This window comes from Thamnophis sirtalis, unplaced genomic scaffold (assembly GCF_051295495.1).
Source record: "Thamnophis sirtalis isolate CommonGarterSnake01/CBP01778 unplaced genomic scaffold, rThaSir2_p1.2 scaffold_1, whole genome shotgun sequence".
Taxonomy (NCBI): Eukaryota; Metazoa; Chordata; class Lepidosauria; order Squamata; family Natricidae; genus Thamnophis; species Thamnophis sirtalis.
In genome coordinates, this window is record NW_028261381.1 from 27,059,530 (window position 1) to 27,079,288 (window position 19,759).

At 35.4% G+C, this 19,759-nt stretch overlaps 1 protein-coding gene across 4 annotated transcripts in view; it reads left to right on the forward strand.

Annotated features, from left to right (window-relative positions):
- The window catches only part of LOC106541394 (sodium channel protein type 1 subunit alpha), a 102,206-nt gene that overhangs the window by 71,464 nt on the left and 10,983 nt on the right, over window positions 1-19,759 (forward strand). For all 4 annotated transcript variants that reach the window (XM_087709508.1, XM_087709514.1, XM_087709523.1 and 1 more), the window contains exons 18-24: window positions 3,633-3,750; window positions 4,302-4,456; window positions 4,889-5,062; window positions 6,788-6,910; window positions 16,150-16,431; window positions 18,353-18,406; window positions 18,660-18,797. In XM_087709508.1, the coding sequence (XP_087565634.1) occupies window positions 3,633-3,750; window positions 4,302-4,456; window positions 4,889-5,062; window positions 6,788-6,910; window positions 16,150-16,431; window positions 18,353-18,406; window positions 18,660-18,797 (1,044 nt within the window). The remainder of the gene's footprint in view (window positions 1-3,632; window positions 3,751-4,301; window positions 4,457-4,888; window positions 5,063-6,787; window positions 6,911-16,149; window positions 16,432-18,352; window positions 18,407-18,659; window positions 18,798-19,759) is intronic.

Genomic DNA, 19,759 nt, shown 5'->3' on the forward strand with positions numbered 1-19,759 from the left:
AGTCACGAATCCCTCTTGTGGTGATGTTGTCTAACCCACATTCTTCTACTTTATCTAGTAGTAGTTTATGGTCTACCTTATCAAATGCCTTACTGAAGTCCAAGTTAACTATATTGACGGTATTCCTCTGGTCCACTAATTTTGTCACATTATCAAAGAATGCAATAAGATTAGTCTGGCATGATCTGTTTTTGACAAACCCATGTTGGCTTTTGGCTGTTACTTTGTTTGCTTCTAGGTGTTTGCTAATTCGTTGCTTGATTATCTTTACCAGAATCTTTCCTGGTATTGAGGTCAGGCTGATAGGTCTGTAGTTTCCCGGATCTGTTTTTTTCTCTTTTTTGAAGATGGGAACCACATCAGCTCTTTTCCAGTCCTCTGGTAGTTCCCCAGTGCTCCAGGATCTCTGAAAGATATAGTTCAGTGGTTCTGAGATCTTGTCTGCCAGATCTTTCAAAACCCTGGGGTGTAATCCATCCGGTCCTGGTGATTTGAACTCGTCTAGGGTAGACAGGTGCTCACTTACTAATCTGATTTTTGTGGTGCTGTTTTTGATAGGTTAGACTGTTTTATCCCTTTGTGTAAAGACAGATGCAAAACATGAGTTAAATAGTTCTGCTTTCTCCCTGTTGCTTTTCACCTTCTTGTCACTTTCTCCCAGCAATGGACCAATTGTTTCCTTAACTTTTTTCTTGTTTTTAACATGTTGGAAGAAGCTTTTTTGGTTATTTTTTACTTTTGTGGCAAGCCTTTCTTCATTGTGAGCCTTAGCTTTCCTCACTTCATCTTTACATGCTCAGGCTATTTGCTGATATTCTGCCTTAGTTATGTCCCACTCTTTCCACTTTTTATACTTATCTTTTTTGTCTTTCAATTTGTCAGAGAGTTCTTTATGCAGCCATGCTGGTTTCTTTTGGCAGCTGTTATTTTTCTTTTTCATTGGTATTGTGCTAGGCTGAGCTTTTGTAATCTCATTTTTCAAATTTTCCCAAGCTTCTTGAGTTGTTTTCCCCTTGAGGATTCTCATCCATTGAATTTTTCCCAAGCTCTCTCTAAATTTATTGAAATTAGCTCTCTTAAAGTCCAAGACTCTAGTTTGACTTTGTTCTACTACTTGTGTTTGCATAGTGTTGAATTCCAATATTGCATGGTGACTTGCCCACAGGGTTCCTGTGGCTTCAACACCTTGTATCATTTTTTCTCTGTTAGTGAGAATTAAGTCCAATATGGCTGATCCCCTTGTTCCCTTCTTTACTTTTTGGGAAACAAAGTTGTCTGCTAGGTTTGTTAGGAACCTGTTGGATCTTCCACTTGGTGCACAGTTTGTTTCCCAGTTGATGTCAGGGTAGTTAAAATCCCCCACTACTATTGTTGTGTGCTTTCTACATATCCTAGTTAGCTGACTAGCAAAAAGTTCATCTACTTCCTCTGCTTGGTTGCATGGCGTGGCCTATAGTATAGATCTATGGCAATGTCATTTCCCCCACAACCTTTAATATTGACCCAAATGCATTCAAGATAGTTCTCATCATTGTTGTGCTCTATTTCTGTAGAGAGGTAATTATTTCTTTTATATAGTGCAACTCCACCGCCTCTTTTATTTGGTCTATTTCTTTTAAATAATTTAAATCTTTCTAGCTGTATGTTCCATTTGTCAGTTTCATCCCACCAAGTTTCTGTAATGGCAACAATATCGTATCTATCCTCTTTTACTTGAATTTCTAATTCGCCCTGTTTATTTCTCATACTCTGTGCATTGGTGTATAGACATTTAGTCCATTTTGGTTGATCCTGTGTTTACTGTCTACATAACTTGTTATGATATTCTGCCTTAGTTATGTCCCCCGCTTTCCACTTTTTATACTTATCTTTTTTGTCTTTCAATTTGTCAGAGAGTTCTTTCGTCCCATCAGATCGCACAGAGTGGGCCTCCTCCGAGTTCCATCCGCCAGTCAGTGCCGACTGGCGACTACGCGGAGGAGAGCCTTCTCAGTAGCAGCTCCGACCCTTTGGAACGATCTCCCCGTAGAGATTCGCACCCTCACCACAGTCCAGAGCTTCGGCACAGCCCTTAAGATCTGGCTATCCCGCCAGGCCTGGGGATAAGATCTTCATACACCCCACCCGAATGTTGAATGAATGTTGTGTTTTATTGCTATTTTTATTTGTACTCACATATTATTTTACGTTTTGTCTTGCACCCCCTTCCCATGAGTTGTAAGCCGCCCTGAGTTCCCTCAGGGAAAAGGGCGGCCTATAAGTGACAATAAAATACTAAATACTAAAATTATGCAGCCATGCTGGTTTCTTTTGGCAGCTGATGCCTGACTGCCCCTATTTTCTTGCCACTTGTATGATTCATGCACATGGTATGGCACTCACTATTAAATGCTTGGTTTTGCTTGACAGCGGGAGTGATAATCTTACCCACACAAACATCTGTGTTGCATGCACTGATAACCCTATGAATTTTAGATTGCTGGGGACAGAAATGTTCTGTATCAATTAATTCTTTGCCCTCACTGTTCATTTTAAATGTTTATCCAGAAAATCTGTGAATTTAATCCCAAGTAACTCAGTCCCTTTCTTGGATGGGTGCAAACCATCTCTTTTGTACAGTTTTTCATTGGACCAGCTGCAGACATCATGACTAATAAAACCAAAGCCTTCCCTTTTACACCACTCCTTTAGCCACACATTAAACTCTGCTACATGCTGGCCCTTCCCTTTTTGTTCCTTATATACTGGCAAAACCTCTGAAAAGATAAGCCTACAACCTATACTACTTTATAGGGCTTCATAAAATGTTGCATGCTTAGATGTTGATTATTTTTAAGATCTGATTGCAGCTGTATTTTGCATCTTCTCCTTCCTGTTTAATTGGATTCTTTTTTTGTATTTGATTCCTCGTCTTTATAAGAAAGCAAAAAAGAAAAATAAATAATGAATGACAGATCAGAGATAGAAAATGGTTATCTAATCAGCTATTCTTTCTTTTCATTTTCTCTTCCCTCCCACAGGCTTTTATCTTTATTATTTTGGAGTTACCATGAACATTTTCACCAGTAATCTTCCTCTCTGCTTTTATTTGAACGCCTACATTTTTTATTCTTTCTCATATTTTGTCTTTTACTTCTTTAGTCCTTAGTTCTTTCAATATAATTAATGCAGTAACCATTAATGCAGTCTATCTCCAGGAGATTTTCAGTTTAATATGTTTCCTTCTTTCTGTACTTCAACCATCATTGTTCTCTGGTTACTAACTCTTTACCAGCTATTGTGTAAAATGCTGTTATTTTCCTCAAGGCACAATGCTATTGTAATCATAACTTAGCATTAGGCTTTAATTACCTTTGCTTCAGAAATGGAATTTACCAGATACCATTAAGAAATCACTAAACATTCACAGACCTGTTTACTGAGGGCAGACCTACATGATATTGAATAGTAAATCCTTCTTTGTCCATCCATGTGCTAAATTGGCATCTATTTCAGAATAATGTTCCTATTAACGTTTATCATTTTTCCAAAGAGATCATATAACATCTTAAAAGGACATCTAATGATGGCTGGGCGTTTTCTAGTCAGTTGGTTTAGACTGTGTTAACTACATTTTTTTTCTCCTTTGACAGAAACTAAATTCTTCTAGCTCATCAGAAGGGAGCACAGTTGATATTGGACTGCCTGCTGAAGAACAAGCAGTGGTAGAACCTGAGGAAGCTCTTGAACCTGAAGCTTGTTTTACAGAAGGTCAGGGAAAATTAAGTATCCAACATTTTTGTTAGTTTATTCCTAGAAGACATACACATTTGAAAAGAATACAAAGCATGTTTTGGGTGTATACAGTTTGGTGGTTACAGATGTTGGATTAGAAGCTGGGACATCAGGTTCTACTCTACCTAGCTACAGACAACTTACTAGATGACTCTAGGCCAGTCACACTGTCTTTGCTCAGCCTATATTATGCATGTATAGTAAATGAAAGTTGGAGAACAAAGCACTACATGTCAAATTTGCGATGACACGGTGTCATCACGTGATGTATCGCAACTTCCCCCCCCCCTTTGCTTAACTTGGTGTGTGTGTGGATGTGGCCAGCATGTGATGCATTCGGCATACGGACCATGAGTTTGACACCCCTGCACTACATGGACCTCCTTATTGAAAGATAGGATGTAAGTCTACTTAATAACATAGGAAAATCATCATGAAGAGGCTACAGTTCATTGTCAGATAGTCTTAGATCAAGAAATGTAATTTTGTGTTTCTCTTTCACCTTTTTAACATTTAATACATTTTAGGTTGTGTACAAAGATTCAAGTGTTGTCAAGTTAGTGTAGAAGATGGAAGAGGAAAGCAATGGTGGAGTCTCAGAAAAACCTGTTTCCGAATAGTTGAACACAATTGGTTTGAAACCTTCATTGTCTTTATGATTCTCCTTAGTAGTGGTGCTTTGGTAAGTGAAAATTTTTTTTTAATGAAAGGGGAAAGTTACATTATAATTATAAAACTATTTGTAATGTCTGAAAGAAAATCAAATGAAACATTTTTTTTGGAACTGGAGAATCCATTGAATGGATTACATCTTTTATACCTGGAGGAGGGGAAGGTACAATTATGTGGGTAGATTTAAAGAAATGTTTTTGCCATTGAGAACTACACTAATGGGCAGTGCCATGGAGGGGCATTTCAGCATTTTTAATACAACTTCATTACATTTCAGCCATTGCATGGGAGTATCAATATCCTATTTGAAATCAGTTATCATTATTTGACAATTTCCCACAAAACTCAGCCGTGAATAATGTAATCTGGGAATATTTTGAGGCCCACAAAAGAAATCATTCCATTATAATATAGATTAAATCTTGTGGGTTACCATTTGCAGGCCTTTGAAGACATATACATAGAACAGAGGAAAACTATCAAGACCATGTTGGAATATGCTGACAAAGTCTTCACTTATATCTTCATTCTTGAAATGCTTCTGAAATGGGTAGCATATGGATACCAAACATATTTTACTAATGCCTGGTGCTGGCTGGATTTCTTGATTGTTGATGTAGGTATCCCATATTATTTATGTCTAAAAGTAGAATCTGCAGTAAAACTTTACAGTATAAAACAAGTGGGTCCAATCCAAAGCCCGAAGACTACCGGAGACCCCAGGCAGTTAGTAATGCACCCTCACAAGATCATAAATGTTTAATGTTATTATGTGGCTTATATACATTAACTATAGCATATTTTATATGCGGCCCAAAACAATTCCTCTTCACTTGATGTAGCCGAGGCAAGCCCAAAAGTTGGACAATCATGGTATAAAGTAATCTTGTTTAGGATTTCAGCCAGCTAGCCAGCTTCCCCCTCATGCTCCAGTAGTCTGTTAAAGTTTTTTCATTTCATTTTCTACCTTCTCTTTTTCACCTTCTCTTTGTATTATTTATGGTTTCCACCTACCCCTGCTATTTGGGATAGTCTTGTTTAGGCTACATAATAATCCACTGTCAGAATAAAATTTCTTGCTATGGAGGGTATTTTTTAAATTAAACTCTATAAAAAATGCCACAACTGGTTCTCTTTTAGCAAAATGAGTTGTTGTTCATTTTGATCAATATGCCATTGGAAAACTTGATTTCTATATAATATTTGACACTTTCAGGAGATCAGAGTCTGTTATTTTTAAAAAATGGAAGTCAGATCACAGACCTCTCTCCAAACAACTTATAAGAATAGTCTGAGTCTATGTAACATTTCCTTAGAGGCCACACCAGGGGTGAAATTCACTTACCTTTGCTACCGGTTTGCAAATGTGAGGGTGTAAGTGCCACCTTCGCACATGCACAGGACCTTCCACGCATGCCCAGAATGTTAGAAACGGGACGTGATGACATCCGGGCAGGTAGGCAGAGCCTCCTGCCAATGCCACTACCTATTCACCCGAACCGGATAGAACCAGCTGAATTGCACTAGCTCTTGAATCCAAGTCCTGCAAAAAACAACCAAAACCCTAGGTTGGCTGATATTTGGCTGATATTACCAGGATGAAAGCTTAGCCAGATTAGTCATATTAGCACTCCAATGTATATAATGCCAAAATTGACATATTGGAAGGCTAAAACAACTTGTATAAACCCAGTCATGGCTCATTTAATAAATCTTAATTTAAAAAATACAGGTTTAGCAAATTGTGCTAGAAATTGATTTCTCCCACCCCTACCATACCCTAGTACTGTGATGGCGAACCTATGGCACCCGGAACCATCTCTGCAGGCATGTGAGCCATGGCCGTATGTCCACTCCAGCGCAAATGGCCCTTGTTTGGAAATGGAAACAGTCCAATTCTGAACTTCCGGTAGGCCCGTTTTTCACCCTCCCCAGGCTCCAGAAGCTTCCCTGGAGCCTGGGGAGGGCAAAAATGGCCTCCCCTGGCCCCCTGGAGGAAATACCAAGCTCATCTTGATGGCGAGCAGCACACCGGCAGTGTAGTGTGCGTGGGGGTGTGTGTGTCACAGTTTGCATTTTGGGCACCGGCACGCGCGGGCGCTATCGCATTCGCATGCTTGCATTTTTGGCACCTAACAACAAAAAGGTTAGCCATGAATGCCCTAGAACAAACCTGATGTTGAAGGATTTCAAGTTCATAGAAGAACCTGCTTAGCTTTGGGATGTCTCCTGTTCTATAGTTCCTTCAGAGTGTGCATTGCTAAAAAAAAAATTGCTACAGCTTTAAACGCAAAAAAGATGCAAAGGATAATTTCATTTATCTTTTTTTTTCACCCCACAGGTATCTTTGATAAGTTTAACAGCAAATGCTCTGGGTTATTCAGAACTTGGGGCCATTAAATCCCTTAGGACACTGAGAGCATTGAGACCTTTAAGAGCCTTATCAAGATTTGAAGGGATGAGGGTAAGAATAAAATGAGAAGAAGTTTGATGATAAACAAAATGCATGCTTAACTCTAATGAATGTTCCATGCATGTCCTGTGGAGAATGATCAATCCATGCAAAAATGCTGCCCTTTCATACAATTGCATATTTATCGGTAGTAGATAAGCAAAATATTTCATTAGCTAACAGAAGCCTTTTTTTAATGCTACATATTAGCAGGGTGATTTATATTACTTTACTTTCTAGCCAATTTGAGGAGTTTGTTCTTAAATAAAGCACATTTGTTAATAGGAACTTCAAAAGTTAGTCAATTTGGTGTGATTTTCTTCTGACTATTTTTATTTCACGAACAAAGTTTATGTGATGCAGATGTTTAAAACAGCATGCTGTGTTGAAAAAAATCTGACCTAAATATTGAAATTAATAGGGGGGGAAACCAGTTCTCGTCAAAATGAATGGAATACACACAGGCTACATTTTTAGGCTTTCATTCAGCTGGTCATATTTGACTAGCATCACTTTTTCCAAATAAGACCAGGTCTCAGTTATTTTACAGTGAACCATTTAAATATTAGTAGCATTCAAAAGTAATTATTAATTGAGCTGTACAGAGATATTTTTATAATCTTTAAATGTAATATGATCTCCTTAATTGGACTAAACCTGTTAAATGGCTAATTAACCAAACTATTCAATTGATTCTTTTCCCCCCACACACTAGCTAATAATTCTCAATAAAGTTAAAATAATTCCAGCATTATCTACACAAATCATGCATTATTATTCGGTTGCTTTCTGGGTAAGTCAGGATCCTGTCTTAATTCCTATCTCAGAAAAGATTCTTATGTCTTATCCCTGTTTTCTTGTCTTACTTAAAGTTAGTCATTGAATTTGTGACTGTACTGAAATCAGTAGTGAAACTCAAAATATTTCTGTGAAAATATGAATTTACTATCTGCATACAACCTAATTCAAACTGCATGTTGTTCAAACGTTATTGTTAGAGTATGTTTTTTGCCACTTCATGGAAACATAAGAGGAAACAGCTTTTGAATAACGATAAAAGAACCCATCTAGTGAGATGAACAGCTAATAATAACATGCTGTTTATGCAGTATTTAGATTAAAAAACAAATACAAAAAATCAGTAATACATGAAATGAGATTCAGATTGGAGCTCATTTCCTCAAATTGTATCCATCAGGTTGCATCTCTTTTCTTCAAAATTTCTAAAAAGAAATATTGTAAATTGAAACTGACTCGATACATGAATTTCAGGTGCATCTAACCACCCCTTAATTTCAACAAATTCCTTTAAACAAGAAATTCATGAATTGAGAAGTCAGCAGTGGAATAGGGTAAGAGCTGGTCAAATTCCTGTAGTGTTCACGAACATTCATTCAGTTTTCAACTGACTGTTTGGTTTATCCATGTTCATACTTTTTTTTCTTTACTATTCATGAACATTCTTGCAAAATATGTTTTTGTTGACACAATTGTTTGGGAAACTGTTGTGCTTTGTACTCCTTCCTAATTAATCATCAGAAATGGCAATAATGCTTAATGTTCATGTAATATGTGCACAAGAATACAGGAATACGAAAAATTACTTTAACACATATCTGCTTCATAAGACAGGACATTAGAATGCATTTAGTTGCATTTTTTACATTCAGAAACAATTTTGCTAGTTAAAGCTTTCTAAACGGAAAGGAGGTGTCACGTGTACACAGGGATATCAGTTATTTATCATTTTCTATGGCTCTTCCTCCTTGGAAAAAGCCCCTCTCATTGAATCAAGGAGCAAAGGAAATCAGATTTGATTCTAATGATAGAATCATTGCAGCCAGAATTAAAGAGATATAATAATCAAGGATAAAAGTCTGCAAAGAATTTACCAAGTCCATAGCACTTGGCCAAAATTTAAAAGGAATACACATTCACAGTAATCAGTATATCTGTTAATGAATGATTCGTGAACAGGAAAAGAATTCACATAAACTACTGAAATACTTAACTGACCAGCTCTGTGGAGTCACTAACAGCTACCACACACTTTTCCCCAATAGTTTTATTCTAAAGGAAACAAGGGAAGAACGGCTGATGGTGAAGAAGTATGTCCTGCAAACCATTAATACCTCTTTGCTCTCTTCAAGGGGAGCAGTGTTTCAATGATATACATCAGAGAATTGGGGTTCGACTATTATCTGTGCGGCAACAGATTGTGGAGTAAGAACATCTTTAGATATTAGGTACTAGCAGTTTTCTATTTGGGGGAAAATAAGGATTCACAAATTCTGTTGGTCTTTTGGGCCCTTTATTTCTATTATGCCTCAACATATAATATTTTTTCTGCAATGCAGTATACAGCCTGATGCTGAGTATGGGTTTGGGGAACTCCAATGCCATGATCATTCAAGAGCCACATAAATCTGGAAGCCTTGAGACCTGAGTTGCACTTATATACTAAGCAAATTTATAGCTTCAAATTCAGGAGATGACATATTATTTGGAAGACAAAAGAGCACATAAACATTGTTAAGAAACTAATGAGATTCCCAGTGAGCCCTCACCAAAAAAGCAAAAAAAAGCCCTCACCAAAAAAGCTAAAAAAAGCTACAAAGAAAATGCTTGTATATAGATTTTTACAGGAGACAAGTGGCATTTAAATCAAAGTGAGATATAGTATCGATATGATTCTATAAATTACATTCTTATAAGTATTTGATTTCATTTAATTAATCAGAATGGGTAATAAAGAACTTTAAATAAGTGTTTCCATTCAAATTTTAGTTTGAGTTGTTCCCAAATATCGAGTACTAGTTTTTGCATATTTTCATACTTACATTTAAATGTGGGACTTTAAAATTAACATTATATGATTTTTCTGTTCAAAAACTGGTAAAAATCATTTCTACACAGAAGACTACCCCAAGGCCTAAGGACAATGTAAGTCTGTGACACATGACAAACTTCTTTTAATATTTATAAAATACCTGTTCATAAGCAAAAGCAAAAATAACCGAAATACAATATTTTTTAAAAATCATATCTCTTTTGTTATATTAGTTATTCAAATATATTTAAAACTAAATTTAAAACACTTTAACTCCACATAGGTGCTGGAAGGCAAAGTAAATAACCTCTTTTATATCTGCTATAGATTGAGAGTATTCTAATCTCACTGCAAAATGAGATTTGAATATGCATTTTGCTTTCTATTTATCATTCTTAATATTTACTGTAATATAAAGTTCTTGTTGTAGTTCAAGTATGCTATTGTTAACATAGAAAAATCAATATCAATATCCATTGCTTTGCTAAATTTATAGATTGCTTTTTATAGCAATAAAGCATGTGTTTATGTGTAAACTCACTGAAAAAGAGCATGTTACGCCGTGCTTGGTACCTTTCTCTTAGATCAGTAAAGCAGAAAAGGTTTTAAAAAATTAATCCACCTTGCAGTTTTAGTTTTGCATGTCTTACGCACATTTATGGCTGATTGCTTTAAAGTTTATCATATTTCAAATTTCCAGTCCAGTTTTTGAGATAGTAATATTAAAAAGAAAATTTTACCCTGAATATCATCTATACAGTTTTATGTCATTCAGCAGATAAATTAAAGCACACTTTACATTGATAAAGTAATGACTAATTGGCAATTGGCAATATCACAAATGTTCAGATCCAATTATTAAGATTTTTTTTAATGAATGAGGCATACTATTTCTCCAAACAGTTGTTTTTCCGTTACTTGTTTCACACTGTAAAGAAAAGAAAGAGGAGAAACACAATTAGAACGTTAAAACCTATGAAAGCCTGAGGTACCTTTCCACATACAAAAGATATCTGCTCTGGTAGGGTTATTTTATACCTGACATTAGAGTGTTGGTTAAGAAAAGCAAAAACACGCCTGGTTTGCATATTAGATTGAATTGATGTTTGATTGCTTGGTTTCAGCTTTATGTAATGTGAATTCAGCCACTGTAGCTTTAAAGTCATGGCTAACATTTTAGCATATTTGGTGAATCCAGTTAGTTGTGCCTGATTCAGTAAAACACATTATATTATTTATTGAAATGTATTGGCTGCCCAAACCCCAAATGGGTAGCATAGGAAACTAAAACGAAACTTTTAAAAATCATTAAAAAGGCAAGAAATATTAAATCTATTAACAGGCTATAGTTTTGTCTGATGCGTGGGCCTGTTTACCATGATAATGTATTAGTCGAGATGTACAAATATATACAGACATATATATCCTTCTGTATTTACTAGACATAATTGCAACTTATTCCACTCTACTATTTCCTTTGTGTAAAGCTTAGCCCAAAAAGAAGGATGGGAAAAGCTGTGTATTCATCAAAAAGGAGTAACAGGTTGTTAAAAGGAGCCTCTTTCAGCTTAGTAAATCAAATAAGGTGTTTAAGAGGTGAAAGGGGAAATGCTGCATACTCTAGACTCACTTTTATATTAATCTAATTTAGTGATAGTACAAAACACTTTTGCTCTACAGTTACTTCCATTTAAAGACTATACTCTGGAAAATCTCTCTCTCTCTCTCTCTCTCTCTCTCTCTCTCTCTCTCTCTCTCTCTCTCTCTCTCTCTCTCTCTCTCTCTCTCTCCCTCTCTCTCTCCCACCCTCCCACCCTCCCCCCTCCCTCCCTCCCTCCTTCTCTGTCTCTTTCTTTTTCCAGAGACAATTTTCTTCAAATGTTTCATACAAATAAAACATTTTTCAAATTATGAATATCTTAGCATTGTAATTGCAAGCAAATTATAATTACTGTAATGTTATAAACAATGGGCTGTACCGTATTTTCCAGAGTATAAGACACACCTTTTTCCCTCAAAAACGAGAGTGAAAATCTGGGTGCATCTTATACATTGAATACAGCATTTTTGGCCTTCTGAAACCCTGCCGCCATTGCAAAAATGGCCGTGCATAGCCTTTAGGAGGTTTCCAGAATGCGCCTGGGAAGGGCAAAAATGGGCAAAACCCAGGCTGTTTTGGGAAGGTTTGCAGACTTTTTAAAAATTTGTCTCTTCAAAATCTTGGTGCATCTTATACTCTGAAAAATACGGTAAGTATTAATTCATAAACCCCATATTAAATAATGAGAAATTACAGGTTGTCCTTGACTGGTCGCTTAGCGACTATTTGAAATTACGACAGAGCCCCTCTCCCCCACACCCAAGATATGAGCCCATTCCAAAGTTCTGATAGCAGCCCTCAGTCATGTCAACCAGACCACTTTTATGACTGTTTGCAGTGTCACATCACATGATCCCAACTTACAATGTTTGTGCCAAAAGCCAGTTGCTTCCAGATTTTGACAAAAACAACCTATAGTGAACAATCACTGCATTTACTTAACAACCACCACACAAAACAGTTATAAAATTAGACTGGTAACATGATGATATGCTTTCTGACTTTCACGAGTTATGATTGTGATTAGTAGGCTCCATTATGGACGTAAGTCGAGGACTATCTGTAATATCAGTGGATCTTAAAATTACTAAATCAAGTCCCATAACTTCCAATGATCTAAGTTGAGATTCAAACATTGCACTTTTTCAGGTGATAAGGTTGTAGTCTTAAACACAACTTACTAGGAGAAAACTTTGTTGAATTCAGTAATAATTACTTTTGACTAAGCAAACTTACAATATCCATTATATTCTATATGAATGTAGTATAATACAGTATAAAAATAATTAACAGCTTTTTTTCTTTTTAGTCCTGTTTTGTTAATTACTTATGAAACTATGAGCACTTAAAGAAGTGTCAGATGCAAAATTTAAGATTTAACCAGTTCTATTTCAATACCTCATTTTGAAAATATTGGCTCCTTGTGAAGAAGAGGTGCAGTCACAAGGGTCTTAAAATTCTTGATTACCAAAACTGTTTGTTAAAGTTAATTCCCTTAATGTTTCAGTGCAAATTACTCAAATCATTGGTTCCATTTATTGGGAGTGATCCAACTGTCATGCCATGAACCTGCCCTATCAGATTTCTGCAATTATGAAACCACCTATAAGAGTGATTTGATCTTAGTTCTTCTTCAATTAGTTTACTTGCTTGATTACTAAACTTACATTACATTGCTACATTCTAAGAACTCTCAGCCTCTTAGAGTGTACAATATAACAACCATTAAAATACCCATAGTATCAGTGGTGTGATTCAAATAATTTAACAATCAGTTGGCCTAGGGTCAGGTTTGCTGTTATGAGAGGCGTGGCCCAACCTAACCCTGGTGAACCGGTTGTTAAATTACATACGCAGGCGCACACACACACACACACACACACACACACACACACACACACACACACAGTCAAAGTACATCCTGGAGAAAAGGGCAACAGAGCCGCCAGCATAAAGGAAGGAGAAGGAGCAGGGAGAAGAAAGAGGAAAAGCAGCCTTCTCCTTCCCTTGCATAGGCCGCTCCATTGTCCATTTCGCCATTGCAGTGCAGCTTCCAGGATCCACTTTGATGGCGAGGGATGCATAATTTAACAATCGGTTTGTCTGGACCAGGGCAAATCAGCTGAATCCCATCACTGCGTAGTAAACATAAAAACAAATGATTACATTACACAACAATAGTTCCAATGAAAAACAAAAATCAAGAGCAAAAAGGGAAATCTAATAAGTTAAGAGGATACTCTTCAGAATCATTCCATATTTGGTCGTTTCCTGGAAGCCAGCATGGGGAAGTTTGCTCTCCACAGAGAAGTCCTCCCAGAGCATTGTTGTCAAAATAGAAAAGCAACCTTGGCTCCCTCATCACCCTCCCTTCAAATATGCGACTGCAAGAAACTAACAAAACCCGTTACTGCCCTTAACAGATGGATCTTCCTCATATCCCTAACCCTGACGGTAACGTTGCTGAAAGACCCTTCTCTGACAAGACAACATTATCCCCTTCACTCAGCCAGGTTTTGATCATACGTGCTGGGTCTGTAATTATTAACTGTGACTTGTGTAAGTTAGTTCTAGATAATTGTGACTTCATCTAAACCTGCTGTCCCTAACCTTTGGAATTGATGGGCATGAAATGGGCGTTCTCCCACAATGGTGATCACAGTAGGCCTATTCCACCAGCTATTTCCATTTACCAAATAGTAACCTAGTAAGGTTGATTTTTCCCATCTCTGCTACCTAGGATGCCCTCTTACCTCACCTTAGCTCATCACAACTTGGATGATGTCAGTGAATATTATACGTAAGAGCATCCTTATATTTCCATTGTTTTCTGTTTGACAGTAATAACTTTTCCTCAGATGAAATTCTTCAGATGTGAGGATTGTCCTAATAGAAATGTTAAGGTGTCAGAACGCTTTTGCCTTATAGAATGGCTTAGAAATTTTGCTAATATGTACATTTCCAGCCAACTATGAAACCCACTGAGATGCTAGAGTTGAAAATTATCTTTTTAAAGGCTGAATTTCATTATGGAGTTGAACATGAACCTTTCTTTTCCTCTCTCAAGAGAAACAGGGCCAGCCTTGGAAAACTAAAAATAGAGACTCTTTCTGTATTTGTACTAGTAGGAACCTGGTAGCCTTATGTAATACAGTCCAGATGGCAATCACTGCTGCTATCTTCAATGTCTTTTAAGATCAGTAAGTAGTATTTGTAGACAGAACATGTTGCCTTTTCTATTTTTCAAGGCAGAAGAATAAGGATACAGGTTAGCTGAGAAGGGCTTGGAGTAAGGAAGGTCTGTGTGTACCTTTGACTATGTAGAGAAGAATTAGGAAATAAATGCTTCCACAGCTCCTCCTCTACATGCTTAGAAATCTAATCTTTCACATTCACAATCTGTAATGATAAACTATGAGATGGAGGGACTGCAATGTTTCCAAACATACTGCATCCAATATGATTGTGGTTAAACAAGACCCAACTGAAGCATTTTGCTTGCTTCAGTTCAGTTCCATACTTGAAGTTGAACATTGGGAATAGAGACGCATCCTTCCCTGTGGATGAAGGACCCAGGGAAGCTTCATTATTACAAAGCAGGTCACTTGGCAAATATGGTTTTATCTATTCTTTATCCCTCAACATCTGCTGACTGAAGGTGTCAGCAAATTAGTGTTCGTAGAGGAGTCCATTTTATTAAATCTAATTCTTCCCCAAAAATTGTATTATGAAATACTCTCTTATTATAATTTTTAACATGATTCTTCACAAATCATGAACAGAACCAATTCTAATGCTTAAAAAAGTTACTTATGAGTTTATTGCCTTTGAAAAACAGAATATGTTTCATAGAGGTCTGCAGTTTTACTGACGTTCTAGTTTGCTAATAAGAACATTTTTTTAAAGAGATGTTTTAGTTGTAATAATCTTAATTATGATCACCAACTAAAATTTAATAGAAAAAACAATTTATTGCAGGCTTTAATATTATTAATTTCCCTCCCCCGCCCCCTACAATCCTACAGCAACTGTGGTTAGGGCATAAATTGGCAAAAGTATCCTTAGCAACCCATATTTCTACTATGATTCTGCTAATAAGATCTTAATAGTCATCTCCTTGTGTTTCTTGATAGCATTCACCCCTAATATAATTAAGGAATTAGATAATATATTATGCTGTACTTCAGTGTTTCTGGATTCTTTAATTATACCCCTATATAGATTTATGAATTATTCACCCCTTTATTTTTTTTGCAAAATGTTTAATTAAAATAGACTTATTTGATTAATAAAGACTGGAGCTTGAAATAAACTATGTGATTACTTAGATAAGCACATGTTGCAAATGTGTCTGGCTTACTTATGCAAAGAAATCGATCTTTGTAATAAAACTGCATGGTTAAGTTCACTCCTTGAAATATATGCTGATTTTCATTTGATTTACTTAAATATTCTTGATATTTCTGTTTTTAATTTTGGAGAAAGAATACATTCATTTTTGTTGATAATGATTACATTATTTTCTTGTAGTTTAGTTTTTCATATTATTTTCTATGAAATTTTAATACCTATCTCTTTTTAATAGATATCAACACTATTCATATTATTGTTAGGACTATTTGCATTTTTGTTTTAATCTAGATAATTTGATTTTCTCAACTTTTAAAACGTTGCTCTGATAAACTCAAAATAGTACTCAGCCTTTTAGAATTTGCTTTAATTTAAAAATAGTAAATTGTGTGTTCATGCAACAAAATAATTATATTAATTTTGCACCTATTCTTACACCGTTTTCTTTTCCTCCCATATTTGTGTACTTAGGTGGTTGTGAATGCCCTTCTTGGAGCAATTCCATCCATCATGAATGTGCTTCTTGTTTGTCTTATATTCTGGCTGATTTTCAGCATCATGGGAGTAAACTTGTTTGCTGGCAAATTCTACCACTGTGTTAATACTACAACTGGCAACATGTTTGAAGTTGATGAAGTTGCCAATAAGTCTGAGTGTGAGAGTCTCATACTTGCAAATGAAACTGCCAGATGGAAAAATGTGAAAGTCAACTTTGATAACGTAGGATTTGGGTATCTTTCTTTACTGCAAGTAGTAAGTGAAAATTCTTTAAGTCTTCTTGCTTATTCAGTGCATAATAAAAAGTTCATTTGAACAAATAAGGTGCTTACGGTTTGATCAGTTATAATGGTTCCTGGAATACAATTTCCCCTTTGATATCAATAGTTTGATAGTCTTCTGCCTCCCCTTTTTAGACTGTTATGAACTTTCCATCTCTGCTTCAAAACGTGGTAAACCAGCGCAGCTAAATTTGGAAAGAACATCATACTCATTCATCGGGGTTGACCCTGGACTTTTGTCTACAAAATTAGTCCTCCCAGTACAGCTGACTGGTATAATTTAGCAAGTTATGGTCAATATGCCAGGTTATATTTACCTACTAGAGAAATTGAAAAAATATTTATATTCTTCAGTTTTATATCTCCTTTTCGGTCTGAGCAACTCCAGGATTTTAACAAGGGTTCTATGCTATGAGCATAAAATTACCATAAACAATGGTAAGAGGATATATTAGTGCAACATAGCATTTTATGATGATCTGGAAAAACAGTCATATAAATTTTGATTGATAACAGCTAAAATTTCCCAATTCCACTATTTTTATTTGAATGCTTTTCTCAAGCAATTACATATCATGCCATTGCTAGGTAATTTAGAAACCCATCAGTCTATCTGTGTACACAGAAACTTCCCAATTTTATCATTCTGACATCACACTGTGGGACAGGCAAAAAGAGGGGAGTTTGCACCCATTCTTACACTGGCTTCATTCTCATCTCCCTTCTGAACATCTCATTTAATTTCAGAGCCTGCTGAGTAAGAGCCCGTAGCTTACTTAGGTTCAAATGTTTTATCTGCAACACAGAGGGCAGCACAATCCAGATGTAGGTCACAATATATGGGATTCTTTAATAATTTGCATTAGATCAGTGAGATTTTTCCAATGTGCAGAGATTGAAATGTAGTAATTAAAGGTTTTCTTTTCTTTTGACTTGTTCATAATACTTGAAAGGCCCTTGCCAAATAAAATGAGGTTCTCTCCTGGTGATGTCTTTATATATTTTTTTCAGTATCAAGATAAGACCTATTTGCTCATCCAGAATTTCTGAAGTCCAAACCTCTTCGTTTAAAAACATTTATTGCTAATGAGGGTGAATTATGTTGCTAGTTTATGCTGTTTTTTAATTCTTACGGATTATGAATAGTTCAGAGAACTTTATTTGTATTGCATACAAATGTCAGTTAACAAACAGATAAATGAGGTAGTAAGATAGCTTATTGCCCCATTTTCAAATATACCATATTTTGTACCTAAGCTTTGTATAATTAATATACCAAGCATTGGATTTTTAAATGTATTTAATCCTCTTATCTAAAAGATATCTGATACGGTGAAGACAATGCAATCATACTTTTTGATTTGTATTTGGGACAAAATTCAAGAAGTGAAATTCAATATAAGCCTAGTTTTAGGCCAGGAAACCCCAACCATATCCCTGACCTGTGGTGGTTCCCTTGAAAACTATAGTGAGCAGGACAGAAATGTGGTCATCTTCCTTCACCCATCTAAGAGTTTAAAAGAAAAAGAAATTTTCTTTTATGTTCTTTGAATTTCTTCATAGGTTGAGAATATGGTTGGGGACTGGGGAATAAGAATTAGATATGTACCCTTTGTGTGGTTTAAATTTGTGTGGTTTAAATTCCTAGCACATAGGCTGGAAGAAACTAATATTGCATAATTCTTGAGTCCTGTACATACTTAACCTTACTGAACACAGTGAAATTTCTATGCCAGTACACATTTGTATCCAATTCACAGAAAGCAAAATTTTAAACTCATCCCATTTGCTTGTATATATATAATATTTCTATTGGAATATCCTGTTGTTGAAACAGATTAAGATGGATACCATTGATTGCCATCATTTATATGTTTAAATATTTTTGGATGCAGGCCACATTTAAAGGATGGATGGATATTATGTATGCAGCAGTTGATTCAAGAAAAGTAAGCACTATGGATTTCTTGTGTGTTGTAAAATAAACTAGTTTTTTCTTTGTAAATATGGGAACATAAAATCTAGTAATATTAACTAATACGTGCATGTATATAAATAATGCCCTGATGTTATAATATAGAAAATCCATGACAATCATTGTAAAGATATTGTGTTTGTGAATGTATTTTAAAATAATACTAATTTGCATGTTTTAAGCAAAAAAAATTTTTTGAATTTGCTCTCCTGTTACTTATTTTGTAGGTGCTTGAACAGCCTATCTATGAAGATAACCTTTATATGTATATTTACTTTGTTATCTTTATCATATTTGGATCATTTTTTACCCTGAATCTATTTATTGGTGTCATCATAGATAACTTCAATCAACAAAAAAAGAAGATAAGTATTTATATAAATATATTCTATATTTTTCTTAAAGGTGGGATCATGGCTCATGTGAATTGATAAATCAGATTTATAAATAAATGGAGAAACCTACAAATATTCAAAATCATTTGAGAGAACATACGTTTTGCAAAATCTGGAATGGTATAAATAGTAGCTTGTGAATATTCAGTTTTATCTCCTCCCTTTCTCTCGCACTGGAGCTTTTAATGCTTATCATAGTGTTTATCAATATTATTCATTCTCAAATCTTATTCATAAATTTCCCTCCCACCCCATTCCATTTTTAAATCATGGGGTTAAATATTAATTTATTAAATTAAAAATAATTCCACCATTTTTTTGAGTCTAATTTTATCTGTGTTAAAATGAGAAGGAAGTATATGTCTGGTCTCAAACTTAATTTGACATGGTGAACTGATATCTGAACATCTTTTCTTCTCTTTATTGACTTTGATTAGTTAAAGCAAAAGGGTATTGTCGCAAACACACCAGCACATCCTGCATTTCCAAAATCATTCTTGCAATCAGTTTGCATAAATTAAGATGCTTTTTAATGGTTTGAAAATAATTCACATTGGTGCAGAATGCAGAATTCTTATAAGATGTTATTCAAGTATGTAAAATGTTCTCCAAGAACCAGTGTAAGGTCGACATTTCTTTTGCAAAATTTGGAACAATGGTTGGTCTATTGTGAATGATGCAAAAGGTCTAAAATGCTTGTCTTGAGCTTAAGAACCCATAATCAAATTAGTTATCTTGATTGCTGTCATTGTATATAAGAATCATGTGCTGATGAGATCTGTTGGAATGTATGAGAGAGAAAATTCACAGATTGGCAAAGTGAGTTCTTCAACCTAATCAACTAAATTATAACATTTCATCATTCTGTTCTGATTGTAAAAGTAATTGCTTTTATTTTGGACTCAAATTTGCACTGCTTGTAGCTTAACTGT